Genomic DNA, 26212 nt, shown 5'->3' with positions numbered 1-26212 from the left:
TTCTTCACCCAAAAAAATCTCCTTCTGTATTTTAAATTTTAACGTTCCTTACCTTATATTTCTACATGTATTTCATATCACTGTATTAACATAGCTGAACATACACCAAGAATCAGTTACTCAAGCAACTGGACTGACAGTGACTGACGAAAGCTAGTGGATACTATCTGAAACGTCTGACCGTTTCCAAAATCATATCCAGTTGCTTGATTAACTGCTTTTTGGCGTATCGTATGTCTAACCTTCATCGACATAGCTGTACATATTTTCTTTTCTTTCATTTCATTTCGTTCCATTTCGAACTTTCTGTACAGCTGTCTTGGCACGATAAAGACTGATCGTCTGACATTTCTGCCTACTCTGCAGTCGACGCGGTTCGTCGATTTTCCCATAAATAGGAGCTGCCAGCGGAGGGAGGACGCTGCTTTGATGTCCCCGCTTACTCCAACAGGTCGACCGAGAACGCCAAGATGAGGATTCTGGACCTCCTGGTGTTTCTGCCATGCCTGCTGACGGCAGAAATCTCCTTCAATTTGACTACACATCAGGGTAAGTAATTTTCTTTAATTTTTGAAACATATAATTATTTAATTATTGAAACATATAAATTATTTAAATATGAATTCTTTAAATATACTGACATAAACATGTTGACGACACACTCAAGTTACACTTATATTCATGTCGGCACCAAAACATAAGGCAATACATAATACTTTGGACAAGCAAAGCACGAAGTAACATATAAAAGTATAAATACAATAAGTTACCATTGGTACTGAATGAAAAAATTTAAACAAAGAAGACAAAAAAAGGAAATAAACAGAAACAATTCGAAGAAATAATGAAAGAATACAAATCATCTATCTGAACAAATAAAGAAAGATCAAACCAATTAATCTAATTATTACGAACATAAGTACAAATGTATGAGCAAGTCAAATCAACAAATATTCTGTCATGCTGTTACCACTTGCGATCAATTTTCCTCTACAGTCTAGTAACTGCAGTGCTATGTTATCAAATCTTTACAGCCGCAATGCCAATCTACCCCACACTGTTTGCACTACTGTGCAATAATCCACCTTCGCTTATTACTAATAGTGTTGAAATTAGATTGTTACACCTAAAGGGGGTATTAAATCATTACCAACTACATGAAAATGGGCAATTTGGGATATTACATGTAGTGCAACAGTTTGATATATCCGGGGAAAAGTGCTGTTAAATATCGTGTGACGCAGGAGTATTGAAATATTGACAATTCAAAGATAGAGGCAACAGACAAAAGTGAAGACTCATAAAGAATACAAGAGGACACCTATTATAGCGTTATATTAAACTTCCACAAAAACTGTTTCTTCAAAGATTCCTATTTCGCTACATTTCATGTGTAATGTCAGGTTATTGTTTTTTTCGGTAAGAGCGCAACTTTAGAATATATTTCATATATTTTTCATATCAACTTTGGGAAAATCAGGTACGTTTTGGGAATGAAAACACCTTTCTTACCATATTTCGATCTACATACCAGCCAAGACATCTTTGTCATTAGTTTACACGAATTGGTTTGGGTTGTTCATTTAGAGTTTCATCTTACTAATAGATAACCGTCCTTTCTAACTATTTTGACTAGTTATTGCTTTTCCCCTCCCAACATTTTCTAAAGTGACACATGAGAACATCTTTGTGAAAGTCCCGTTTTTTTAATATCCCAACAGTTTGTATTACAGCATATTACCACATAGATGGGATAACAATCGTGTTAGTCCTACATGTTTCAAACAATTCCTTCAGGGCACATTTGGTCTGACAAGACAATTGCTTTTTCTGCGCGCACAACTGGAGTTATTGCTTCAAACGACTGTCTTTGAATGTTTAAGTGCTTAGATACATATCTTAACGTAATAGAACCATTTAGCAGTCGGTATTTTTTCCCCATAAGACTGCCAGTAGCCGGAGAGCAGGCAATACTCAGTAGGATCAGGCCATTTGCGCAAACGAAGCTGGGCGTCTACAATTGTGCCTGTGTCTATACATCTATCTAACGACTTGCGGTAAAAGTTTTGGATGTGAATATCTATATCATTCAATCAGAATATTCAGTAAGTTATGGCTTATTGAACATCGTCTCATGAAGCATATAACAAGTTGAAAGTCTGTTCAACGTTGATCGAATTGTTTTCAGGGACTACCAAGCCTGTGTTTCAAGCTGAATTATCATATTACACTTAATATTACTTTATTACTTACTTAAATATTCTAGGTTCATATTTTACTCAAACTTACTTTTATGTCGCTTAAAACATTTGTCAGAATAACTGTATTTACATATATATATCGCATTTCGCTATGGTCATAAATAAATTAAAAGTTTGGAATGTGAAGGATAGGCTAGGTAATTTAGAATGAGTTTGTAAAATGAATTATGAAAAATGAATTTGGCATTAAGATCCCCTATGGTACCTCTGACTCGCACTTTCACATCAAATTGACAGTGCATGGTTCTGGGATTAGGACCACCAAAGGAAATTGCTAGGAGTGGTGTGACCTTAGAAAGGCATTTTCGGCAAATGAATTTTTCATGGCTAGTTGGCATGTAACTTAGTCTGTAGGGAATTTGGTGATAAGGCCAAATGCCGACACAGTCCTCCCACGACAGAGACTTTTGCATGTTATTGCAATTTTTCGCAGTTTTAGATATTACTAACTACATGGCAGCATGGCTATGAATGAAACATGGTTTGACCTAGACCAAGCATATGCAGTAAAATGCTAATGTATAAAACATGTGTCTAGCAGTGTGCTGATTTAGTATCATATATACAGTACTAAAGGTATTACATTACATATGCACAGTACTAAAGCACCAATAGGTATACTATATTTTTATTAGGGAACATTTGGGCTATTATTCCTGACTGGCCAAAGAATGAAAAAATTGACATGGGTATTCATAAAGACGCTGCCAAATAATTTAACAGCTGATTCATCCAATCAGATATTTACTATGTTACGTTACATATATCAAAAGCCTTTAGTTACTTTCTTTCTTGATTTATTTACTTAATGCATCACTCGCCAATAAAAAAGAAAACATACAGATAAAAATACACACAAGAGCATTATAGTTAAAAACATGAGTACAGACGGGCCCAGATATTATTAACTAATTTTATTTGCCTTTTCAATATCAAACCATATATAGCTAGTTGCTGTTAATATCAGAGGATATGAAATGCATATACTTTGTTACCAATACTTTGCTCCCAAATCACCCAAACATGCCCAGTCAAGGGAAACCTTAAGTAAGCTTTTGAAAGCGAATGATAAAACATTGCAGTAATAAAAGGCTGCATATATGTAAACTGATGGCCCGGCTTGGGCAAAAGTACATATCTCTGGAGACGATAGAGAATGGACGCACTCTTTACACTCAAAAAAGAGAACCCGCCAGTACTTTAACCGTAGTTTCCATAAGCGCGCAATTGCGATAGCAATGATTGTATCTCATTCAACCATTTACTGGAGTTAAATGCATACTTATTCAAGAGTTATGTAGCTCTATCTCTGTTTTTGTCGTATAGAATGTTCAAGCACTCTTCATCGCAGTACGTTAAAGGCATCCTATGTGATTTCAGGGCAGCAAAACTGGAAATATTCTGAATAAGGCAATCTTTGTGATATTTGACAAATACTGCATCACATTGGCAGATTTGAGACAGCATTTCATAGGTTGGGCTTTAAAACTGCAGAAACAAGCCCCAACATTAGTCCTTTTATTTTCTGGGTGATACCCTAAAAATCAGGAAAGGGCCCTTCCAGTAACCATTTTCCGTCAGAATTTTGAGAATTTCTGCTCCATAAGGGTCACTGGGATAGTGTGGTTTCAACTTAGTATATAGATAAGTGACTAGAATATTGGCTCTAAAAAATCGGGTTTCCAAGCCCTAAAAACTGCACTGGATGCCTTTGACGGTTTGCTGCAATTGGGCGCCGACAATGCTGCCTACATAGTCTCTGGAGGAGACAGATATAGGAGACGGGGCAAATCACGGGTTAAGTGCGTTATAGCTCGGCTAATCTAATATAGTCCGCGTTGCTCCTGTGTGCCGTAAGTAGCTGAAGATGTACAAGTTGGAGATGCCTTGAAAGGATATCTGTCTACCACTTAGCTTTTAGTGCAAAAAGACGAAAACTAGCGATTCACCATGAACAATTGTTCATGTATGTTGGTATGTCTGTACAGTTCGCCCCCTAACGAAGTGCATATAAACGACCAGCTATATATAGTAAAGAAAGATCCGTATCTGTCTAGAATGGGCAGTATATCCATATATGACTACGAGACGCTGCCTCAGTCTTATTCATGGAGCGCTTAACCTTGAAGCAGCCAAGGTCATTTTGCGGTAATAGTGAAGCAACACGTCAAGGAGTACCACCACCAACCGCTCGCTATTCTGTCAGCTGCAGTGAAGAGTGCCAGCAGCAAGGCCATGTAGACAGGGCCACGATATGATCGTTGACAGCAGAGCAATCGACCTTGCTCCGGAGGATAATACTTCCAGGCAGAGACGTCTTACGTGGCTTTAAACTCTATGCATATAAGCAGCCCGTTAGTTTTCTATTCATGTATCAATCTATCTGTGAATCTACGTTGATGAAGGTTAGACATCCAGGTAAACAGTACTCCTAGGAAAATTCAAACTCTACTATTGGATAAATTAAGGAGAATAATAAGTTGCTCATATATGCCTTATCGAGTTCTGTTACAATGTAGTTCATTAGTGACGCTGAAGAAGAGTGGTGGATGTCACTCGAAACGTCCGGATTATTATCTCCGTAACTTATCGTCTAGTAGAGTTTGAATTATCCTATGAGTATCTGTGAATCTGTTCATTTGCAAAAGCAATATTGTGTTCTATTTGATGGCAATGGATTTATGTACCGAATTACAAAGTTAACACATAAACCTAACTTCCGCATCCCACCGTTTATGGGAATACAAACATTTTCACAAACTTTCATCATTAACTCATTTCTTTCGTACTATGTAAAACAATACTAGGTATAAGATAGAAGGTAATCTTGAATACAAGAATGAAATATCTTTTTGGCTGTGATGTGATGTTTTGTCGCCTCAATCCTCGTTTACAATGCGTACATCCTAAGAAAATGTTGTTTTATGTTTTCTTGCACGCCTTATTTTCGCCCTATCGCATTTGATTTGGACTTTTCATTCATAAACATTTACTTGCTGTGGCCTTTCGCTGTAACGACCTAATTCTAGTCAGTTCAGTTCAGGTCTCCTCAAATGAGGTGCCACTCAGTATGCCCCTAAAAGCACACCGGCCGCGCATTTCTAATTCTAATCTATCCAAACCAGGCGACTTTTATCTAAGTATAACACGTAGCTTACTCGCACAAAGTAACGGCATTTCCACGGCAGATGCTCTGCTGAACTTCACTCCCTTGTACCCCTACTCAGAACATTCTCTGCAAGAACGCGCTTAGCCACCTTAACAGCAGAAAATCACCCTTTCTTCCTCAATAAAAGAAAATTTCATGCTGACAGTTTCTTCCCCAGAACCACTTCACTGTGGAACAAGCTTCCCCGTGAATGTTTCACCGCTAATTACAACCTCCAACGGTTTAAATCAAGGGTGAACTAATATCTGACCACGCAGTCATCACTGTAACCCAAAACATGTAAGTGGCTCCCACGAGCCTTGTTTTGAGGTGAATCTGAAGTAAATAAAAAAATAAAATAAAAAATACGGGAAATAGAGCAGCATAACACATCAAAGTCTGAGCCTAAGGCACTGTGCACCATGTGATTAGCCCGTTCCATTAGAACACAGTTAATGAGCCATCGATCATGTTAGGTTCAACGACGAGACCATCAGAACATAATTACCTTTGGTAAGAGACGATTCGCTCATCTGGTTGAACTAGTTTAAACGTCAATCAGGTTACTGATTTGCTGCAAAATAGAAGGCGTGTTGAAAAGTAATCAATCTGATGAATTTCTAATTTCAAACCTTTCAGAAGTTTTTTTGAGCGTAGATGGTCTTTTATGAACTCTTAAGCGTTTTTCGTAAATGGATGGAGAGAGGCACAGAATCGATACGCTTATCATATGGCGTACATGTAAATATGATCATTCCGCTTCATAAAACTTTGGCAAAAAGTTGCAATTTACTGGTATTCAAGATATTTTAGAAGAACGTAATTGCACGACAATTGCAAATGGTACAATGTTTGGCAACAGTTATTGAACAATTAGTACAAAAAAGGTTAATATAGAAACAGACCTAATATAGACTCAAACCTAATACATCATAAGACTTCACTAAAACAACAATGGCTAGAACAAGTCTGTCTTTGATATAATGTTACAATCGAGTGGGGCTAATCATTTATTCTAATAACAATAGCAGTCTTTTAAATGTTTACCTATTTTTGCATTGTAGGAATTATTGCATGTAATGGTACATTCAAATCTGTCTCTAGCATCAAATCCCTTGAAAGATGTTGTACTTGATTCAATAAATACAAATAGACCATGTTGATATGATCCATGCACTCACACGGATACATCATCTTCACAACCCTACCAGGAAGCCGTCCATAACCACATCAAGGCACCCACTTCACTTGAGTCGAGGGAGCAAACTGGTGTAAAGTGCATTTTCAAGGACATAATTTCAAGAAACGTTGCATACTTACCTTTGCAAAGCAAGAAATTACAATAGTGACCAACAACGCCTTGATACGCCACGTAGATTTGAACCGGAACACATGAGGACGTATGAAACTGTAAACTATAACTATCAATGACAACCAGGCTGATTGATTTTCCCTAAAGATTTTGAAAGGTCATCATTTCCAATGTTATCATACCTTACAGACGGAGCATGTATTCTCTGTACCATGAGCTGTGGAAAATGTAAAGGGACATTCTATAAAATTGAAGCAATATGGACTTTTGAAGTTTTAGTCCACGCAAATTAAATGGAGTATAAAATACTTCATGCATCTACGTTTGCATATGAGGCATTACTACCAGAAAGTAATGAGTTTACCTCGAAATGTCATCTTAAAAGGTGCTGGTCGTATGTATGTCATGATGCACTGTAACTGTAACACCCCAAAGTAGAAGCAAGTTGCACAAGAACAATTTTATATGTACCATTTATAATTTATAAAGTATGGACTATACTGTGCCATTGCCATTATTCCTTTTATACTTCTCATGTGGTGACAGAAAATGCCATGGATAAACATCCACATACACCTACTTTTATAAACATAAACCTAGTACATGGACCGGCGCAGGTTAGGTACGAGTAGACATAAAAAAAAACACTTTTACACATTAAGCCGTTTTCTACACACTAACCTGCATGTGCAGGTGGAATTTCGAGCCCTGAATTGAAGAATCCCCACGATATCTCCAAGCTTATCTTCAGATGAACTGAAGACCATAGATGATTGATTGGTCTCATGAAAACCCCTGCTACGGTCTCAGAACATGAAAGTAAGCTTTATCAAAAGGCGGATTGTTTGGACGTGATTAGAACCGACGGGGAGGAAGAGGAATGATAAGAACGTTGCTTTTGAGATTACATATCTGAGTGAAGCGGTGCCGCATCATTAACACTAGAAAGAACGTATTCTATGGCTGAATAACGCATAATCATGGCTGAGCACTGGTATCAAGGTATGCTTTGCTCATATAATTCCACTTCAGTAGCTCAATATACTTCACAGGTGGTTTCTAATAATAGAGAGCCATTACTTCATCTTCTAATCCCATCCTAAGCCGACCGAGGTCAAGAGTTGGTGATTGTGTATTACATGATTAAATGAAAGGAAGTTGCGGTCGCTTTTTCTAACTTTACGTAGTAGCACAACATCAAAACATTGGAATTTCGTATTGAACACGCTGTAATTGTGGTAGAAATGTAGTAAATTATCATTATACTTCAAAGGATTATTCGAATAACATAGAGTCCTTATTCCATCTTCTAATTACGTCCGACCGAGGTCAACCGTTGATGGTTGTGATTACATAGTTACATGGAAGGAAGTTTCGGTTGCTTTGAATTCTAACTTTACGTAGTAGCAAAACATTTAAAACATTGCAATTGTGCATTGAACATGCTGTAAGGGACGGTAGAAATATGGTAAATTCTTATTGCAGTTACACTTTTAGAAGTTAATTAACTTTAGATTACAAATGTACTATCGTACAATATGTAGCAAGTATTGGTCTTAAGATTTCCATTTAAAATGATTGAAAAATAAAAGAACTTGATTGTATGACAATTGTACATGGCATAATGTATGGCAACGACTATTGAACATAGTACAAAACGAAAAGGGTATAAAATGAAGCTTAACATGCTGGTTACTAAAACATATAAGATAGTGAACGTGTCGTTGGTAATTAATTGATATAGTTTTAAGTACTAAGTTTTCTTCCGCACCTGAAAAATACACAATATTCTGTTCATCCCCATTGCCACTGACGAAAAAAGGGTAAATACCTTCACCTTTCAGCATTCAAATGCGGATACCACAGAGTCTGATGATATTTTACTGCTGCCTATACTATAGGTGGTTACTGCTCATCAACCCATGTGGGCAGCGCTGATAGACTATTTTGTGGCTTTTATCAGGCGTATCCCCCCACTGCGTGGTCACAGCACGCTATCTGCATTCATTCGTTTATCTATTTATTTGGTACTTTACAAGAATATGTAGAGATGGTCTTTAGAAATGTCGTATGGCAATACAAGTAAAGTAAATCAAGTCAATATCATGTAAACACAGGAAAAAATTCAAACGTTACAACGTAATAGATTTAATAATGGAAAATATGATATCAGTGATATTCACTATGAAAGTTGGTCTAGCAATATGTATTCTAAAATTCTGACATAAAACGGTTACTGGAAGGACCCTTAGCTGATTTTAGGGTACCACCCAGAAAATAAAGGACTCGTCTTGGGGCTTATTTCTTTAGCCTTAAATGCCCTAAGTATGAAATACTGATGTGGGACGGTACATGTTTTAACATACCATTGACATTGTCGTCTTCAGAATATTTCGCCCAGTTTTGCCGCCCTAAAATTGCATTGGATGCTTTAAACGCGCTGCTGTCAACCCGTATCGGCCCATCAGTGCAATATTCATGCAAGACGAAATCAATAGTTTCCAATCTTTTGTGGAGAAGCTGTGATGACCTAGTTGGACTTTCTGTCTGCTGGAGGATTGCCTTTATTCTGCCCCTAAACTTCTAGAATTTGGGCTGATTGTCTCATTCATAGGCCTACTGTCTAAGTGCACAGGCCAGGTACGTACTGGCCCCTTGCTCCTGGTTGGAGGAGCCTGACGGAGGGGAGCAAGGGGCCAGTGCCTGGCCTGTGCACTTAGGCAGTAAGCAGGCAGGCAGGTCTCATTATTTAGTTGCCCAACAAATTTCAAACTCTCGTGTATTCACTACTTTTACAAGGTTTCCCCTTGTGGTTACGAGGTTTCGTGTTGCTTGACCAACATAAAGCTATTATACCGTACTCATGGTAAATTCGAGATAATTCGAGATAATTTCCTGATGTTTTGAGTGACATCCACCACACCTCTTTAGCGTTACTAATTATACCGTGATTGTTTTACTTCTTGTAAAATGTTCATAATGATGATGATGACGATGAAATGTTCAAGATTACAGAATCCATATGCTACTTTCTATTGCTCTGCCTATAAGTCGTCTCTACGTCGAAATATCCAAGAACTTCACATCACTAAACCAGAACAAGATGCTGGGGGGACAAAACATACACCACTTATTCCTGACAGGAAAAGCTATCTGTCACCAAACATCAGAGACCATAGTATGTTCAGGACAAAAGATACAAAAACCAGAAATTCTAATGCAGTACCAAGGTCAGCCACCAGGGGGCTAATATTTGACCCTGACCTTTGTCTTCCTAAGACCTATACCAACGTACCAAATATCATCACAATCCATGAGGGCGTTCTTAAGTTATGCTGACTACAAATGTGCGGAAACACAAACACACATACAGACAGACACGCCAAAAACAATACTTTCATGGAGGTAACAACACCGTGCTATAAATAACATCTGTGCTAACATATCTCACCGGCCTTGTCCTTGCAATAACACACAGCACAACTCCACAACAACATATCCACCACGGTATGGTTAATCCCCCAGATAACTCCCCGTCCCCTAGCCTGCTGGGTCCCAGTCAATAGTACTTATCCGTTGAGGGATTAGGGTGATCAGTATGCCAGGACCTTTCACCCTACATGGTTCTACGATCTGTCATTAAGGGATTTCAATGTCTATACAATTGCTTGCTGCCTGGAAAATGCTATATGCCCTGTGTATCGATTGCTGTTGGTTTAAATAAGCGATAACACTGCCATAGTCCCTCGCCTTCGTAAATGAGTAACATGTAGTGGTGACTACACAACTTTCAAGACCATATAGTTGTATGCCTTGCATCAAATTGTTTTTAAATTGTATGATGTACAAACGTTGTACCACATACATCTTCATGACAAAACAAAACGGGTATTGTATGGTAATGAGATTTCAATAAAACGATTGGGCAGATGTTTTCCATTGTTCATCACTAAGCAATAATTAAACTATAACCAAATTCTGTCAACAGTAATCCGTAAGGTTTCCTTCATCTGCTATATTAGTCTATCTTCCATTGTTAGTACCCAAAATTTGTGTGGCAACGACATCTTGACGATGCTCTAGTAGTCTTCTTTTAATTATCTTATGGTCCACTTGCACTATGCCACTTGACCTATGGAAAACACCGTGAATGTCAAAGCACTAAATTTGTTCCACTAGCTCTCCTACTTACCAAATTACCTGTAATTTTTATACGGTACCTTTAGTAAGTGGAACTTTTTAAGCGCACACGCAAAAACATTACTATGCATACACCAAGCCAACGCAAATTTCTTATAGACTAGCTAACCTGTAGTATTTGTCGCGGATTGTCTCTAACTATGAATGAGTGAGAATCTGTTAAATAACGACATTCTTATGGTTTCTCTTTTCAGCACCTTTGTTTTGGCATGAAGCGACAAGAAAGCCGACCCCATTACTGATAGCCAAACTTCTGGCAACCACCCAGTCATCTGAGCAAGGTAAGATATAGGCGGGAAACTTTGAAACCCGATACCAACACCACCCTGTACTGGCGGGAAAGTGGGACATATAGGCGGGAAACATTGAAACCTAATACCAACACCACCCTGAACTGGCGGGAAAATAGGACCTGTTAGAAATATACCTGTTAAGAAAAAAACAATCATTACTACTACTCAAACTTTTTTCAGAAACCCCTGGGTTTTGTTCCGCTTGTCATAAAAGAATATTCTGTTTCTTACAGACAACTAAACCTACTTTGCTTCTGATTGGTTTAGTATGGATAGTCGTTGTTTAAATATTGCTAATAGAAATTTCTAGTATTATCCATATTCTCCTGATGGCAGTTCTGATAACATCCCAACTTCAACTTTCGTCTCCTTGGCCTTGGGGCTGTTTTGCTTTTTTTTCGATTTAGTAGGGATAGCCATCGCCTTAATATTGCTTATTATAATCTATCATCTAGTATTATCCAGATTCTCCTAGTGGCAGTTCTGATGAAATTCTAACTGCAATTTCGGTCTTTTTGGCCTTAGGGACTATTGTTATAGCATGGACTGCACTTTCCTTGGTATTAGTTCCTTTCCCTATTTTGAAATTGAATTGGTAAGACGGGGACTGTTTTTGAAACTGGATTTCTCTTATTTTTCAGAGCGACATACACTAAAAGGAATACATCTGACAGCGGTGACTATTGAGGTATGTCGTATAAGACTTTCTTTGGTACATAAAAACACTGTTTTTGAAACTTTACAATCCACTACGCTTATTGTACATCCGTGGCGTTCCATGTCTTTGGATCGGAAGTCACAGTGACAGATGTTGAATGTTGAGACTGTGATTTTGCAAAAACTGCCGAGTTGTGGACCTTCATTTCTTTTTTTTTATTTCCATGCCAATCACAGGACATGGTGACTTATTTGAACCTTCAAAATTCTTAAACAGGTTAAGAAATACATTGGCCACAATAAGAGCTCCATATTTTTAGCACCCGATTCAGTATTTTGCTTCTTGAACGATTTTACTGTATACTTTTTTGTTGCTCCCAACAACTGAAACGGGAAAACGGGTTTCGAAACGTCAATAGATATGACTGAAGGTCACAAATAAAGGGGGTGACCCGAGGGTAACAGAAGAGTTCTCATATGGTGTATGTGTAATGACGTGTTTTTTTATAAACTGGAAACAGCAATTTTACAGGACGCAATCTTGCCATGAAATGGATATAAAGTGCATGTCCTACTTTTCGAAAGGACGAGCAATTCATTTTGTAGCTGTCACATCCGGCAAGGCAAGATTCTCATTAACAGTAGTACCCTTAATCTCAACGGAACTCGAAGGCCTTGAAGGTACGACGTGATAATCCTTAGTATTACCGGGATCTTCACCTGTCTCCGGTGCAAGTAATCATGGACAAACACATCAACTATGTGAAAACTTCCTTATCCATGTTGGAAAAAGTGTTTCTCGATGACGCGATCAGATATGATAGACTTGAGCACCGAGTAAAGGGACTCTTTTTACACAACCGAGTCTCTTTTATTCAGCCGTCGTTTCGGTGACCGTCTGTCACCTTCCTCAGGGTAATTCTGACTCGTTCACATTGCATTGGTTGTGTAAAAAGAGTCTCTTTACTCAGTATCTTACCAACCAGATGAAACTATTCACAGACTTCAGCACTATTCCTATACTAACCTGTGACCCTTCAACTCCCACAAAAACCAGAACTGAGGAAAATAGCTAGTAAACCTGCACTGTGTGTGTTAGAATCGGAAAAACGCAGACACACTGTGAGAAAAAAATCTAATGATGATATGTATAATATTATCACTGTGTATCTTTCTGCTCGAATGGACTACTTATATCAAAATCATAGAATTCTTCTATACAGCATTTCTAATAAATGTTTTCAGTTGTAACAATGCAGTATCCAAATTTTCTGCTTAATAGAGTATACATAATTTGAATTCCATATGCCGAAGATAGTAATAAGAATAATATTAACAGATTCCGACGTTATCAGAATTAGAGGTCAGCGGGTGCGGTACCGCATTGTACTGCTGTCAAATATGGATCAATAATGTTGAAATTATTTATACCAGACCTGTTGCAGCGACCATATCCATTGATAACTTTTAGGAATAGGTTTTTGAATGAATTTTTTTGTCATACTCATTTAGTATCAATGGAACGCACGTGTAATAAAAGAGCAATGTGGTATTTATGAAAAGTAAGTGTGAAGGACATAGCACTCGACTGCCAAAGCTAATGTCTTTCTTTATCGGTTTCTATTGCTTTATCTTGTCCTGCATCCAAGTTCAATATGAAGAGTCTAATAGAAAGGTCACCGATGCTTGCCCCCATGGATCGCACCCAAGAAGTTATGAGGGAATTTTAAGTGCCCTTGCAAGGATGAGGTCAAACGAAAGAATCCAGTAGACAGACCGTTAAACTGGGGGCGGGGGTGAACGAACGTGAAACATGAGCTGCATACTTCTCCAGTTAACTTATTTCAAACGGAAATTACGGCACCTTGCTGGGGTATTTATGCCGAGAATTGCACGCCGTGAGTAGCATTTAGTGTTGACAGCCACTCAAGAAGACGCTAGGCAAGCAGCATCCATGCGTAACTGCGTAGCTGTTATGAGAGACTTAGAAGAGATGGGGACTACTTGGGAAGGAGCTTCGAAAGAAAGCACTGGACAGAAGGCAATGGAAAGCTGTGGAGACCAGCATAGTCGACAGATGAGAGCTGCGAAGATAATGATTAAAATGATGATGATGTGTAGCTGCTTACTTTACACTAGACATTATGGCAACTACGCGTTGAACCATCAACACCAGCTGGTACAGATGCACAGCGCCTAGTCGACAAGACAATCTTGTCTTAAGTACTCTAAGCGGCAATGCCATACAGTCTTATATTGCCAGCCCTACAGCATACTTCCTTGACCAATTATGCGGTTGTCCAAACTCCACTGGGCTGCGCCGTAACTTTGTGCTCAGTGAAGTGAGTTTAATAGAAATGATACTCGGATGTGTACGTGGGCGACTGTCACCCACACACTCATAATTAAAGGTCTCATTTCTCCAAAGTATGAATAATTCCAAGTAGATGCAGAAGCTCTATCGGAGTAGCAACCAGTACTAGTGGTAAAGTCTATTTCATCGAGGGTTAAAATGGACATTAACGTTCTCTGATACATACAACTTTTCAGCAGTCCCTCTCGTAATATTAAAGGCCTCATTTCAACAAGTAGATGCAGGAGCCATATCAGAGTAGCAACCAGTACTAGTGATAAAGTCTATTTCATTGAGTTTCAAAATGGATATTAAAGTCCTCTGATACATACAACTTTTAGCAGTCCCTCTTGAATTATAATGTCTGCAGTTCTATCTGATAGGTGATACTGAAGTGATAAGAATTATATCCAAAACATGCTTAAATCTTAATCATGAACTTTTGTGGGGAGGATCCGGAGATACAGGTTCAGTCAAGATTGAGTTGTGAAACACTTTACTGTGCTTTTACCTTTATTGTACATTGCCATGCATTTGATTATGCTTATACTGAGGTGGCATTTCCAACCGGGGCCCCGACAGGGCAGTGTTATGAAACGAAAGTATAAGATGATAGAGAATAAAACACAAAAAAATTAAACAAGACTAATTTTTTAATGGCATGAATTGTTCATTTTTCATTCACTCAAACGGCCCGACCGGGCCCCGGCTAATTTTATGGATGACATCCTCTAAAGAAAATGTCAGCTCAAAAAGAGTTCCTCTAGAGTTACCACCGGCTCTGTATTGTCGATAACTACCATGGACTACCCAGGCCTAGAGCCAGGCCAGAGCCTCGGGGGACGTGATTTTTTTTTCCCGAGAACAGGCGAAAATCAATCCGCGCGGGGATGCCATCCATAAAATAAGGTCGGTGTGACCTAACAAAATAATGCTCACCATCAATTTTCTGTTCATTTTCGCAGGAGGAGCCATATGTTATGGTCAACAAGCTGGGCGACCGGGCAAAGTTTACAGGTTTTGTCATCGACATCATCACAGCACTGTCGGCAGAACTCGGCTTCACATTCGACCTGTACCTGGTCCCCGATGGAACATATGGATCACTGAATGCCAACAAAACATGGGGAGGACTCATCGGTGAAGTCATGAGAAAGGTATTTGATGTTTACCCTTTTTCTATACATTGTTTCTTTACTTTAGCAAATACTTTTAGCCCTAGGACTTAAAGTTGCAAATACAAATAACTATTATTGGTAAAGAATTAAATTTGTTTTTGGTTACACGAATAATTTTTAAAATAGTTAAAGCCGAGCTGGATGGAGGAAAATTGTCGATGGCCTATGCTCCACACGGGGCCAAGGGCCCAGGTAAGGTAAGGTAAAATTAGTGACAATAAACAAGTTCAATGCTTTATTCTACTTGTAATCTTGTTGATGCTATGTCAATCTCAATGTATTCACAAGCACTCCCTTAGTCCCATAACTAATAATGAAACCAATACGTAGATTAGAATATAGCTGTTGGTGCCAACTTCAAATCAAGTTTATAATTGTTATCGAGTATTGTTCATGTCTTTTTACTAAAGAAAGCTGATGTGGCAGTTGCACCAGTAACAATCAGCTCAGCTAGGGAACAAGTCGTCGACTTCACCAACCCTTTTATGGACCTGGGGGCGGGGCTTCTCATCCGGAAGCCAGAACCAAAGGGAACATCTCTGTTCGCCTTTCTCCTGCCGTTCAACAGTAGGGTGTGGTTTTCTATTCTGGGAGCACTGATCGGGACCGCCATTCTGCTGTACATCACAAGTAGGATTAGGTAAAATATCTACCTAATATAATCATGTTACTTTAATCTGCCTCCGATTTTTAGTTCGTAAAGTAGTGCTAAGTATCATTTGCAGACTTACTAATAAACAAACGAGACAAAACGCTCTTGAAAAAAGGTAAGACCGCTCCATGTAATTTTCATAGATGACGTCCGAGCGCGCGCGCGTTGATTTGGGCCTGTTCCCAGAAAAAAGACATTCCGCGTCCTGTAACTATGACCAAAGAGTAATGAAGGTGCTGCAAATCGCAATATTTGAAGATGTGATAAAAGGAAAAAAAACAGGGCAGGACGACAACTGCTGTTCCACTAATTTATTTATTAGATTTTTTAATGACGAATAACAGACTTGTTGGTTGTTACACTGTGCTCTTTCATTCACTTTTTGTCCTAACATTTGTTGTCCTTTAGTATGCTTTTCAAATCTGGTCATCTTGCTTTTTTCCGGTCCTTCTGGTGTTTAGGCTTTAGATTCAGTGTCTCCAGAGGACGTCATCCATGAAATAACTTTATCTGAATCGAATCTTAATGTGGCCTAATTTAGAGCTAAGTGTAGTCCCTTATACACAACGCCAATTATTAAGCATTTAAATCTACATCTGTAAACTACTAAAGTTATTAACTTATTTTATCCTTTCCAGATACAAGTGTAACGTGGGCGACCCTAACTATGACAACGATGTAAAGTTCAACATGAAGAACAGCTTGTGGTTGACATACTGGTCAATAGTCAGAAAAGGTTGGTGTGGAGACTTAAATTACAGACGTTAGTTTATTTTTTATCTACTTAATTTTACATAGCCTTGTACAAAAATAATTATTGTAAAAGGCAGAAAGAACGGCAAAAGCATCAATTGACTCAACTAATCTACACATGCATATGTAAATGTATATCAATATTATTGACCGGTTTTAATAATGCTATCTCTGTCATACATTTGGGATGTTTTGTGTAAACTTCGTGGAAAGTGGATAAAGAATATTGAGCTTCTGAGTTGAACATGGCAACAGCATATGGGAAATTTCTGTGGCCCGAAGGTAGAATCATTGCCAGAACGAAACTGCAACTTTAAAATTCAAAGAAGTTTTGAACAAGACAGGAGGAGTTTTATACGAGAAGCCAACGTATTGTCAGCTACACGGATAATCAAAACGACGCAACATAGTTGTAAATTTGGCGGGAAAATGTGTAACACGATACCGTAGGCGTGTCGTCTTGGCGGGAAAACTGACAACCAATAATACGTCGTGGAGGCGGGACGTGACGGACACTCTCAGTCAAGCTCTCATAAAAACGAACGCTTCGAGTTTAAATAACAACACATGCACACAACATATATATATATAGAAGCCTATAGAAGCACAATATGCCATATACAAAATACAGTATTTTGGACACTGTTTGAACAGAATACAAAATGGCGGGAAACAGTGACAAGCCCGCCATGGGAACGGGTGTCCTGTCACACAGGTGTCTTTTGGCGGGAAAATGTGAAACCTAATACCAACGCTGCCCTTCTCTCGTGAAAAATGGCGGGAAACTATGGAACTCAATACCACACAGCCTGCACAGACATCAGATGCCGGGAAAATGCGAAACTCGATAACAAGGAGGTGACTCCTGCCGCAAGTCAAATTGTTTAAATGGCTACATTAATAATTGCCTTTTCCCCTATAATTGGTATATATAAGATTAATTTTCCACTACACCGAGACAATAGAATGATATCTTTTTCTTCATAGAAACGTCTTTAGAGAATTTATCTTTTCACAGTACACCCAAGTCTGCTGACGTAGCATATTCGCCTTGAGAGAGGGAGTCGTAATAATAAATCGCACTCTTCGACTGCTCAAGGCTAGGATCGAAATGGCTTATGGAATAGTTTAAGGTTGAGTGAAGATGTTTGTCAACTTCGTCCGCCAACCCCTCCACTGACAAGACACATAAATTTTCTTGCAAGACGCAGCAGTTTCAGGACTTAATAGAAACGAATGATTCATATGGCGGATTATGCAAATGTTGTAGCAGGGCATCGGATGGATTTCTTGTTGTTGCATTTGAATAATTTTCACTTAAGACGTATTTATGTCTCATGGATCCTAATTGCCTATTGCAGTTCAAAATGACAGACGAATGAGGTTTGATTCATAATTGAGTGCAGTGTACACAGAACATGCTGTGTTGGTAATTCCCTTACCTGAACTAGGAAAATATTATGCACTTAGCAAAAATGATGCTGATACTTGAACTGCTGATTACAAATTAACTATCATACGTACCTTTAAAGTCAAAGAAGACCCTTTGTTATGATTGTTTTCGTATTTTGTTTTTAGTCAATAGATATTGATTTTTCTTGCTATCTGCTATATATGGCATAATCGTCACAGTTTTGTCACTACACTCACACTTAAAAACATTGTGTTGCACGAAACACAGTCTAACAACGGATTTTACAAATTAACTCATCTTTCAGTAAACCTTTGGCTGTTGTTACTAACTGCGAATTACATGTGTAATGGTGGGATCCGTAATAGATTAAGTACGTGAAGTTAATGACGTAGGTTGATAATTGAACTTTCTAATATCGTTGAAGAGGTTCATCAGTCACGTAAAATTAGGGGTTAGCAGAAAATTCTTCAATCAATGACTGTTGTTGTAAGGTAAAATTAGATCCACACGAGTCTCGACCTAGTCTCGTATTCTAGTCGTATTCTAGACTAGAAGGGAGACTAGGTCACTCCGTGATCACGGTGTACAGTCAACATCGAAAATGAACCTTTGAGTACAGTCACTGATTGAAGAATTTTCTACCAACTGAACTTTCTAAATATTCATACTAAAACTAAAAAATTAACACTAAACATTCCACAGGAGGAGAGCCTGCCCCCCGCTCCCTCCCCTCCCGTATCCTGGCCGGTGCCTGGTGGTTCTTCACCCTGATCGTCATCTCCACCTACACGGCCAACCTCACGGCCTTCCTCACCGTCAAACGGCTTGTAACGCCCATCAAGTCCATTGACGACCTGTCAAGCCAAACCAACATCCGGTACAGCGCCACGTATGGTACCTTCTTGTATGACTTCTTCAAGGGGCAAGTAGGTAGGGAAACTTCTTCTTCAATCTTCCTCTGATGAGGTGCAGCCTGTGAAGTTTTGTCTCTAGTATAGTCTGTCAGTCATTGCGGACAGAAGTTCCCATCCTTGCAGACCAGTTTCAGACTCAATGAGTTTCTGATTGTGTTGTGATTAAGGTAGGGACATAATGCATTCTTCAAATGCCAGTCACATGAGGACTAATCCATCTATTTATATATTAAATTTTTTCTGTTTTCTTTAAAAAGGGTACATGTAGGTCCTCAGTTTTCGAGCACTTCTTTTCAGACAGGCACGAAATGTATGCAGACCATCGACACAAATGGGGCAGTGTAGATATAGCGACCGTATCCCCAATGTGGGGAGGAAATTGTCGATCAAAATGTTTTTTTTAGTTATATTGAACTCATTATATATCTTAGAGGGTAAACTTTGAAACTTTATTTAGAATAACCATTAGCGGTGGGCCCAAGGGTCCACCGCTAGTCTTCCTGGTATTCATCCACAACAATACATACAATAAATATATACATACAATACTTGACAGAATCACTAGACAATGTCTACAACGAATTTGGGTAAGGTTTGTTTTAACTGCATTGACAGGTACTGGGTCGATTTACGAGCGGATGTGGTACAACATGAAAATGGAGAACCATAAACACATCAGCAAATTCGCAAACACCAGTGAAATGTCGATGAAAATTTTTTTCAGTTATTGAAATCATTATTTATTTATCTTAGAGATTAAGGTTTGTTTTAACTATATTGACAGGTACTGGGTCGATTTACGAGCGAATGTGGTACAACATGAAAATGGAAAACCACAAACACGTCAGCAAGTTCCCCAACAGCAGCAAGCAGGGCCTGGAATGGGTTCGCCAGGGAGGGTATGTTCTTATTGAGGAGACGCCTTTTCTTGAGTACGCTGTAAGAACTGACGATAACTGCGATTTGATGTTGCTGGGAAAGCCATTCCTGTTCAAAGGATATGGATTTGCAACGAGAAGATTGAGCTGGCTGAAGAAACCGTTATCCGTCGGGTAAGTAAAATTCTGAATTGTACAGTTAAAATTTGTCTTACAGGTATGCAGAAAAAAAAAAGTTTTTTGAAAAATATTTTAGGTGCATGTGCTCATACTGAATAGATAAATTAATGAATGGACGAATGAATGTGCTAATAATTTTGTCTTATGCCCTACTTTATTTTCTGTTACTGGTACTGATCTTTTGTGTATTTTGCTTTTGTATTATCAAATATCAAAAGAACATTCAAAATCATCATGACTCTCCAATTCAATTTAATTGTGGTATGTACGGCGGATCATTGTAATATTTTGAAAAAAAATATGACGATGCGGGTCGATAAACTAAAACCTGTTTTGGCTATAACAAAACGGCTGCACAAAGCAATCTTAAATGATTTTTACTTTCATTTTATCCAGAATTCTGAAGCTCCAAGAAACTGGAAAGATGGATGAGTTACGAAACAGATGGTGGCCCAAAGATGGCTGCCCGCTGGATGGAGAAGTAGCTGATGTGAACACAGCTTCTGCGTTGGGGATAGACATATTTCTGGGAGTGTTTTACGTCCTTGGAGGCGCTGCCGGGCTGGCAGTTCTGGTGACTCTAGTTCAGATTATCTTCGTAAAGCTCTGCAAGTCCAAGCCTGAGGTAAGAAAACGTTTCTCCTTTCATCATTAAGATGTACTCGTGGGCATCTTTCTGGTCTCGTGAGTTCTAGAAGTTTTCAAGGCCTTAAGCCTTGCCAGGAGTTTCGCGATGCACTTTTGTAAAGTAAAGATGAGATATCATGCAGGATTTTTGTGATGGCATCTAAGAAGAATTAATGACAATGTATGTAGTCATAAACAACCTGCATTTGTTGTCATGTTTTTTATTGTCTGCACCTAATTACAGCCTCAAGAAAATGACAAGAAAAAGGAAGTGCATTTCGCTCCGGTGAAAAACAACTTGCTTCGACGGCAAACAACTGAACTAAATCTACACTGACAACTAGAATGCGTCATCTTCTGCCTTGATGGTTTTCCTATGTTTGGATAGACGCAAGCATAGATAGCTGAAAGGATTTCATTAAGTAAGCTTATAATCCAGGTAGCCTATAGCTAGAGTATTGATGTTCACAATTAATGGTCAGCTTTTCTTCGATGCCAAAGTTTTGTGTCTTGTTAAAGATTGTGCTTGTGTAAGATACAAAATATTGCTAGCGAGTAGTCAGGAAGAAAACTTTGCCATTATTGAAGACTTTGATGACTCCATACCCGGAAGATCTTAATATTCACTTTGACTGTGTGTACGTTTTGTCTAATAGTGTACAGTATATTGCAATGATGCAGTTTTTTTTTTACATTCAACAGGTTATTTTTTCGGTTTGGCCATGGTGGGAGTTGATTGAAAGTGAACATATTTACATATTTAACTTATTTAAATCTAAATTTTATAACTTATATGATATTAAATTTTATAAGGAAATAGCATTCTTGTTAGGATTAGACTGTCATTGGGCGGAAATATAATCAACCGATATAATTAGAAATGAGGACCTTATTTGCATAAGTCGTCAGTCGCAGGGGTTAAAATCATTTGGCGAAGATATTGAATCATGGAACTCTAGTTTTACAATTGTTCTCTAGTTTTTTTACGTACACGAGAACAATTACAGAATTGATCCAGCTAATTCATATTCATCACAGTTTATTAACACTTTTTACTGAACCCATTAAAAATGCAGTCGGATGCGACAAAGACGATTTTCTAGACAAAATTCGATCTTTATGTCTACCCTCTCACTCCAAAGACTAGATACTCACGAAAATACTTGTTAAAAAGTTTATCAAAATTTCCTATTATAAATGTTTACTTTATTCGGCGCTTATCTAAAGAACCCAGTGCAATCGATGTGCTGTGGACGTTCTGCTATGTTGCCCATCGCTAAAGGAAATTCGGACATTAATTCTTATAGAGCGTGTAAAAAGTGCTGAAAGGATAAAGTAAAGTAAGAAGAAAGTACTTAAAACCTGACAAGCGGCGTAAAACATGCTGATTAACAGTAGCGTCTAAGACAGAAACGCCAAGAAAATAGAGATGAACTGAAATTAAATACGCCGGAGGTAGTGTTTATGGCCCAATGAAACTTGTGAGTTACGAGAATCCCCAGAGGAAAATGTGAATATATTCCCCTTTGGCTGCTATCCAAACCTTAGGTCTCTGCATTATGTGCACAATGATAATTTCTTAGGTCTCTAACATGCTATTTCTTCGTCGAAGTGTATGTATTTGACAGACCAACGACTGGTACAAACCTGGCAACTGCAAGTGACTCATATTTCTGTGTTAGATGATAGACTGTATGTACCTACATTAAAACTGTAATTTTGACTATCGTTGTGCCTTGTAGCATGTCGTTCGAGTGAAACATCGTAGCTCTACACGTAAGTGCAAGAAATATATATTTTCTCCATGTCTGACTCTGAAGTAGGTAGATATCTTCATAGAAAGAAAGGCAGTAACGGATGTTAATTTGAGAAAGACTACGTGAGTATTTTCAACTGTAAGATTCCACGTTTGACGTTTTATCGGTAAAATGTAGATAATAAATGTTAGTGCTTATATCCTTCGCACTTTGTAGTTATATTACTCATGAGCACTGTGTAAAAACTTACTTACATCCACAAATATACACAGGAAGATACAGAAACTAAAGTTAGCTGAATCACCGTGCCTAGTAGAGGAGATATGCTGTCTACTTTTCTCTGTCTACTTGAAAAAATTTTTTCATGTGTTCGTATAAAAGCGACACCTTTCGACAAAATGCAGACCGCAGTTCTTCATGGCAGCATAGTAAAACGACTGCGTACATGTATTAGATATTTAACGCGTTACCCAGGTAGGAACCAATACTGCTATGAACGGATCTTGAACAAACTGTTAGTTATAACTATTGTGCTTAGTATTATAGATCTTGCTACATTGCAACTCCTGTACATAAAGAACTATTTTTAAAACGTATATGCACATGTATAGCAAAGCGTAAGGCACTGGTCTTTACAAGAGGGGAGTCAATATTTGTCAAAATTGTGTTTTTATCCGGTAGTTATAACAAAATAGTTAGTTTGCTGGTCATGTTGTAACGTGTAAAATATGATTAAATGAACTGCATTACGAAAAATGATTGGTTTTCTGTACTTTTATGTGTGCGTATGTGTGTGTGTGTGTGTGTGTGTGATTACGAACAGTATTATCTATAGTCCTATTATTTCTAAATGCCAGAAAAATGCATATTCTTGCTTCTTCAGGTTAAGAATGTGTAATTAATTTCTTATGATCTAATACCCTTTACAAGTCGATGCGATTTAACGTTCTTTTTGTACAATCTTACAGTGGCTATCGTTTCTTTGGAATGTTGTCGTGCTCTTTAAATGTGGATGAAATATACGTGCGATGACATTTCCTCTTCGTACTGCTTATCAAAAAGGACCCCACGATCTGTAACACCATTCTGACGCCCAGTACTCTAACTCTCCACGGCTTTCAACCGCCGACTAGCATCTTGGTATATTATTGCAGCAGTGCAATATATAAAGCTGATGAATCCACGACGTTTATATGAACACACAGTGGAAGCTTAGTAACCTTTTATACAACGTAAATTACAGGTCTAATAACAAATTATGTTTGGGCAATGGCAATATCAACTTGAAGCAACATCTTCACAGGTTAGAATTGTATACCCACCAAATGCTAGGCTACAGTATTACTAATACTATTAGTCAAAGTCGTTGCGAGTGAAGTAGGCACAAACACCGTCAAATTGCCAAATTTTGCTCTCTTTTCAAGAATGGCGAAATTCGGTCAAGGTACGCAAAGGGTTTTAACTTTTATGTGTTTTATACCAATTAGATGCTTCAATCAGATTCTAACCATTCTTCAGCAATAATAAAATCATCAGACATAATAAAGAGAGGTGTTACGTTCTATTTTATTATTTGTTATATATAGATCGATGGAAAGAATTATGCATCTGTTCTATACTTTGTAGGGTGTATAACGATACACACCAGAAACTCAAATAAAACAACTGTTCCAGTTTGCTTCTCATATAATTCCCCTTTATTGTTTGTAAAGCAAATTGAGGCACTATTTTGACACAAACGTACATGCTTTACATTTAAAAACCATTACAATTTAGACATCACCAAGATAAGAAAGTAAGCATAGCTACTCACTATATGTCTAGTCCTATGTATCTTCCAAGATTGTCTAGTAATATAGACTTAAGATATCCGTTAACGTTATTATGTAAAGTCACTCAAACTCACTTGGTCAGTCATGATCATGCTTTGATAAACAGCGAAATTCTACAAAAAAAAAAGATAAGTAAGAACAAATATTAGTATAAACTAATATCAGAAAAAATCCTCAAGCTGGTCCATGAGATATCATTACAAGAAACTTTTATTTCATTGTCGTTGGTCGCTCAATAGCCAAAGCCTTTTTAACAATCATTTTTAGTGAACGATCAATAAACGATTTCGACGTGGTTAAAATACAACATGCTAAATATGAACACAATTTGACGCTGTGTGAAAGAGACGCCACTTTACAAAGGGACAAAAAGGAGGGTAACAGTGGCAAGACATTATAGAAATGGAAATTAAGGGGTTGGCCAATCAGATGGCCAGCCACACTGGTGTCAGGGAAGGTATTTGGCGGGAAATTGTGAAACCGGATACCATCACCGTCCCTCACTTGTGAAAATAGCGGGAAACTCTGAAACTCAAAACCAGCACCACAGTGGTATTAAATGGCGGGAAATGGAATAATCTTGTGGTATAATCTTACAAGGAGCTTAATTTTCTTGTTGTTGGCTATTCCATACGAAAGGTTCCATACGTCGGCCTTTTTACATGTGCACAAAACGCAAAATGCTGCTAATAAGAAAAAAGTGTTTATCTTACTATCTTGTATACGAGTTTCTCATGCTCAGTAAATCTTTTATGTACAGTTACACAACAGATTACATGTCAAGACGTGATATGAACATATACATCTGCAACCATACAGTTATCTTAGCTAGCGTTTTATGTTTAATGTACATGTATTTTGTAGCATTAGTACAGTTGCAAAGTACACTTTTGAAATAGACGTAACTCTATTTCATCAAGTATAGTATTAACGACCTGTTATCTACAGTACATTCTTTGCATGCAACACTATATACATTTGATAGCCTGCCCTTGCAAAAGGTATACGGTTAAGAATACAATCTAATTCACTGGTCCGGTGTTCATTCGTAGAGACACTTATGATATTCTGTACAACATCGTTTGAGCACAAATATTTGTTGTCTGTTCCTAACTTGATATCTATCTATCTAAAACTGACACTGTTTACGTAGTGGCCGTTCCGTGCCATAAGTAAGCTAGTCCAGTGCTGGAGACATGTACATGAACATCTGGATTAAAAATATACCAACTAGCTCTCTAGGCCTTACTATACACCGTGTATTACTGGTGGAAAGTAAAGTCGAAGTACACAACGCTCAAAATATTTAGTACAGTACGAAGTACAATTATTTACAAACTGTGTATTCACAGGATAAAACCTACGTTTATTCATTGAATCTGACATCATAGTGTGTCCAACCAACCAGTAAGTACAAATCGTGCGATCCACCGCGACGCCATTTTGGTGAATTATGATGATGTAGATTGTACCTCTTGGTACTACAACACTACATTTTATCATGAAAGTTCATCTGTGTCGGTACGTAATAATCATAGTAAAATGTTGAACCTTATTCCAACACAAGGGTTAAACAGAGATAACATTTTCAACGACCACTGTATGTCGCCTTCATCAGGATAATCAATGACCAATTACTTCCGAACGTTAACACGTCACTGTATTCAAACGAGACGTCAGCAAATTCTACACAGTTAGTCATTAATTATCCTGATGAAGGCAACAGTGGTCGTTGAAAACTTGATATCTGTGCAACCTTTGTTAGAATAAAGTTCAACATTTTAAAGTTCAACATTTTACTTT

At 38.1% G+C, this 26212-nt stretch overlaps 1 protein-coding gene across 1 annotated transcript; it reads left to right on the top strand.

Moving 5' to 3' along the window:
- The first annotated feature begins 453 nt into the window (after positions 1 to 453).
- Positions 454 to 22484, top strand: LOC109468462 (glutamate receptor 4-like). The gene is made up of 10 exons (XM_019766706.1): positions 454 to 549; positions 11116 to 11202; positions 11856 to 11902; positions 15190 to 15381; positions 15813 to 16042; positions 16693 to 16790; positions 18924 to 19151; positions 19920 to 20187; positions 20590 to 20818; positions 22449 to 22484. Exons 1-10 carry the CDS (start codon positions 471 to 473, stop codon positions 22482 to 22484), a joined length of 1494 nt encoding a protein of 497 aa, XP_019622265.1. The 5' UTR covers positions 454 to 470.
- The last annotated feature ends 3728 nt before the right edge of the window (positions 22485 to 26212 follow it).

This window comes from Branchiostoma belcheri, unplaced genomic scaffold (genome assembly GCF_001625305.1).
Source record: "Branchiostoma belcheri isolate BF01 breed outbred unplaced genomic scaffold, Haploidv18h27 scaffold2, whole genome shotgun sequence".
Taxonomy (NCBI): domain Eukaryota; kingdom Metazoa; phylum Chordata; class Leptocardii; order Amphioxiformes; family Branchiostomatidae; genus Branchiostoma; species Branchiostoma belcheri.
This window is presented reverse-complemented; position numbering and strand designations above follow the sequence as displayed.

Coding starts and splice junctions, on each gene's coding strand:
- LOC109468462 (XM_019766706.1), top strand. CDS start 471: ATGAGGATTCTGGACCTCCTGGTGTTTCTGCCATGCCTGCTGACGGCA. Junction 11,903..15,189: donor TGACAGCGGTGACTATTGAG/GTATGTCGTATA, acceptor TCATTTTCGCAG/GAGGAGCCATATGTTATGGT. Junction 16,791..18,923: donor CTGGTCAATAGTCAGAAAAG/GTTGGTGTGGAG, acceptor AACATTCCACAG/GAGGAGAGCCTGCCCCCCGC.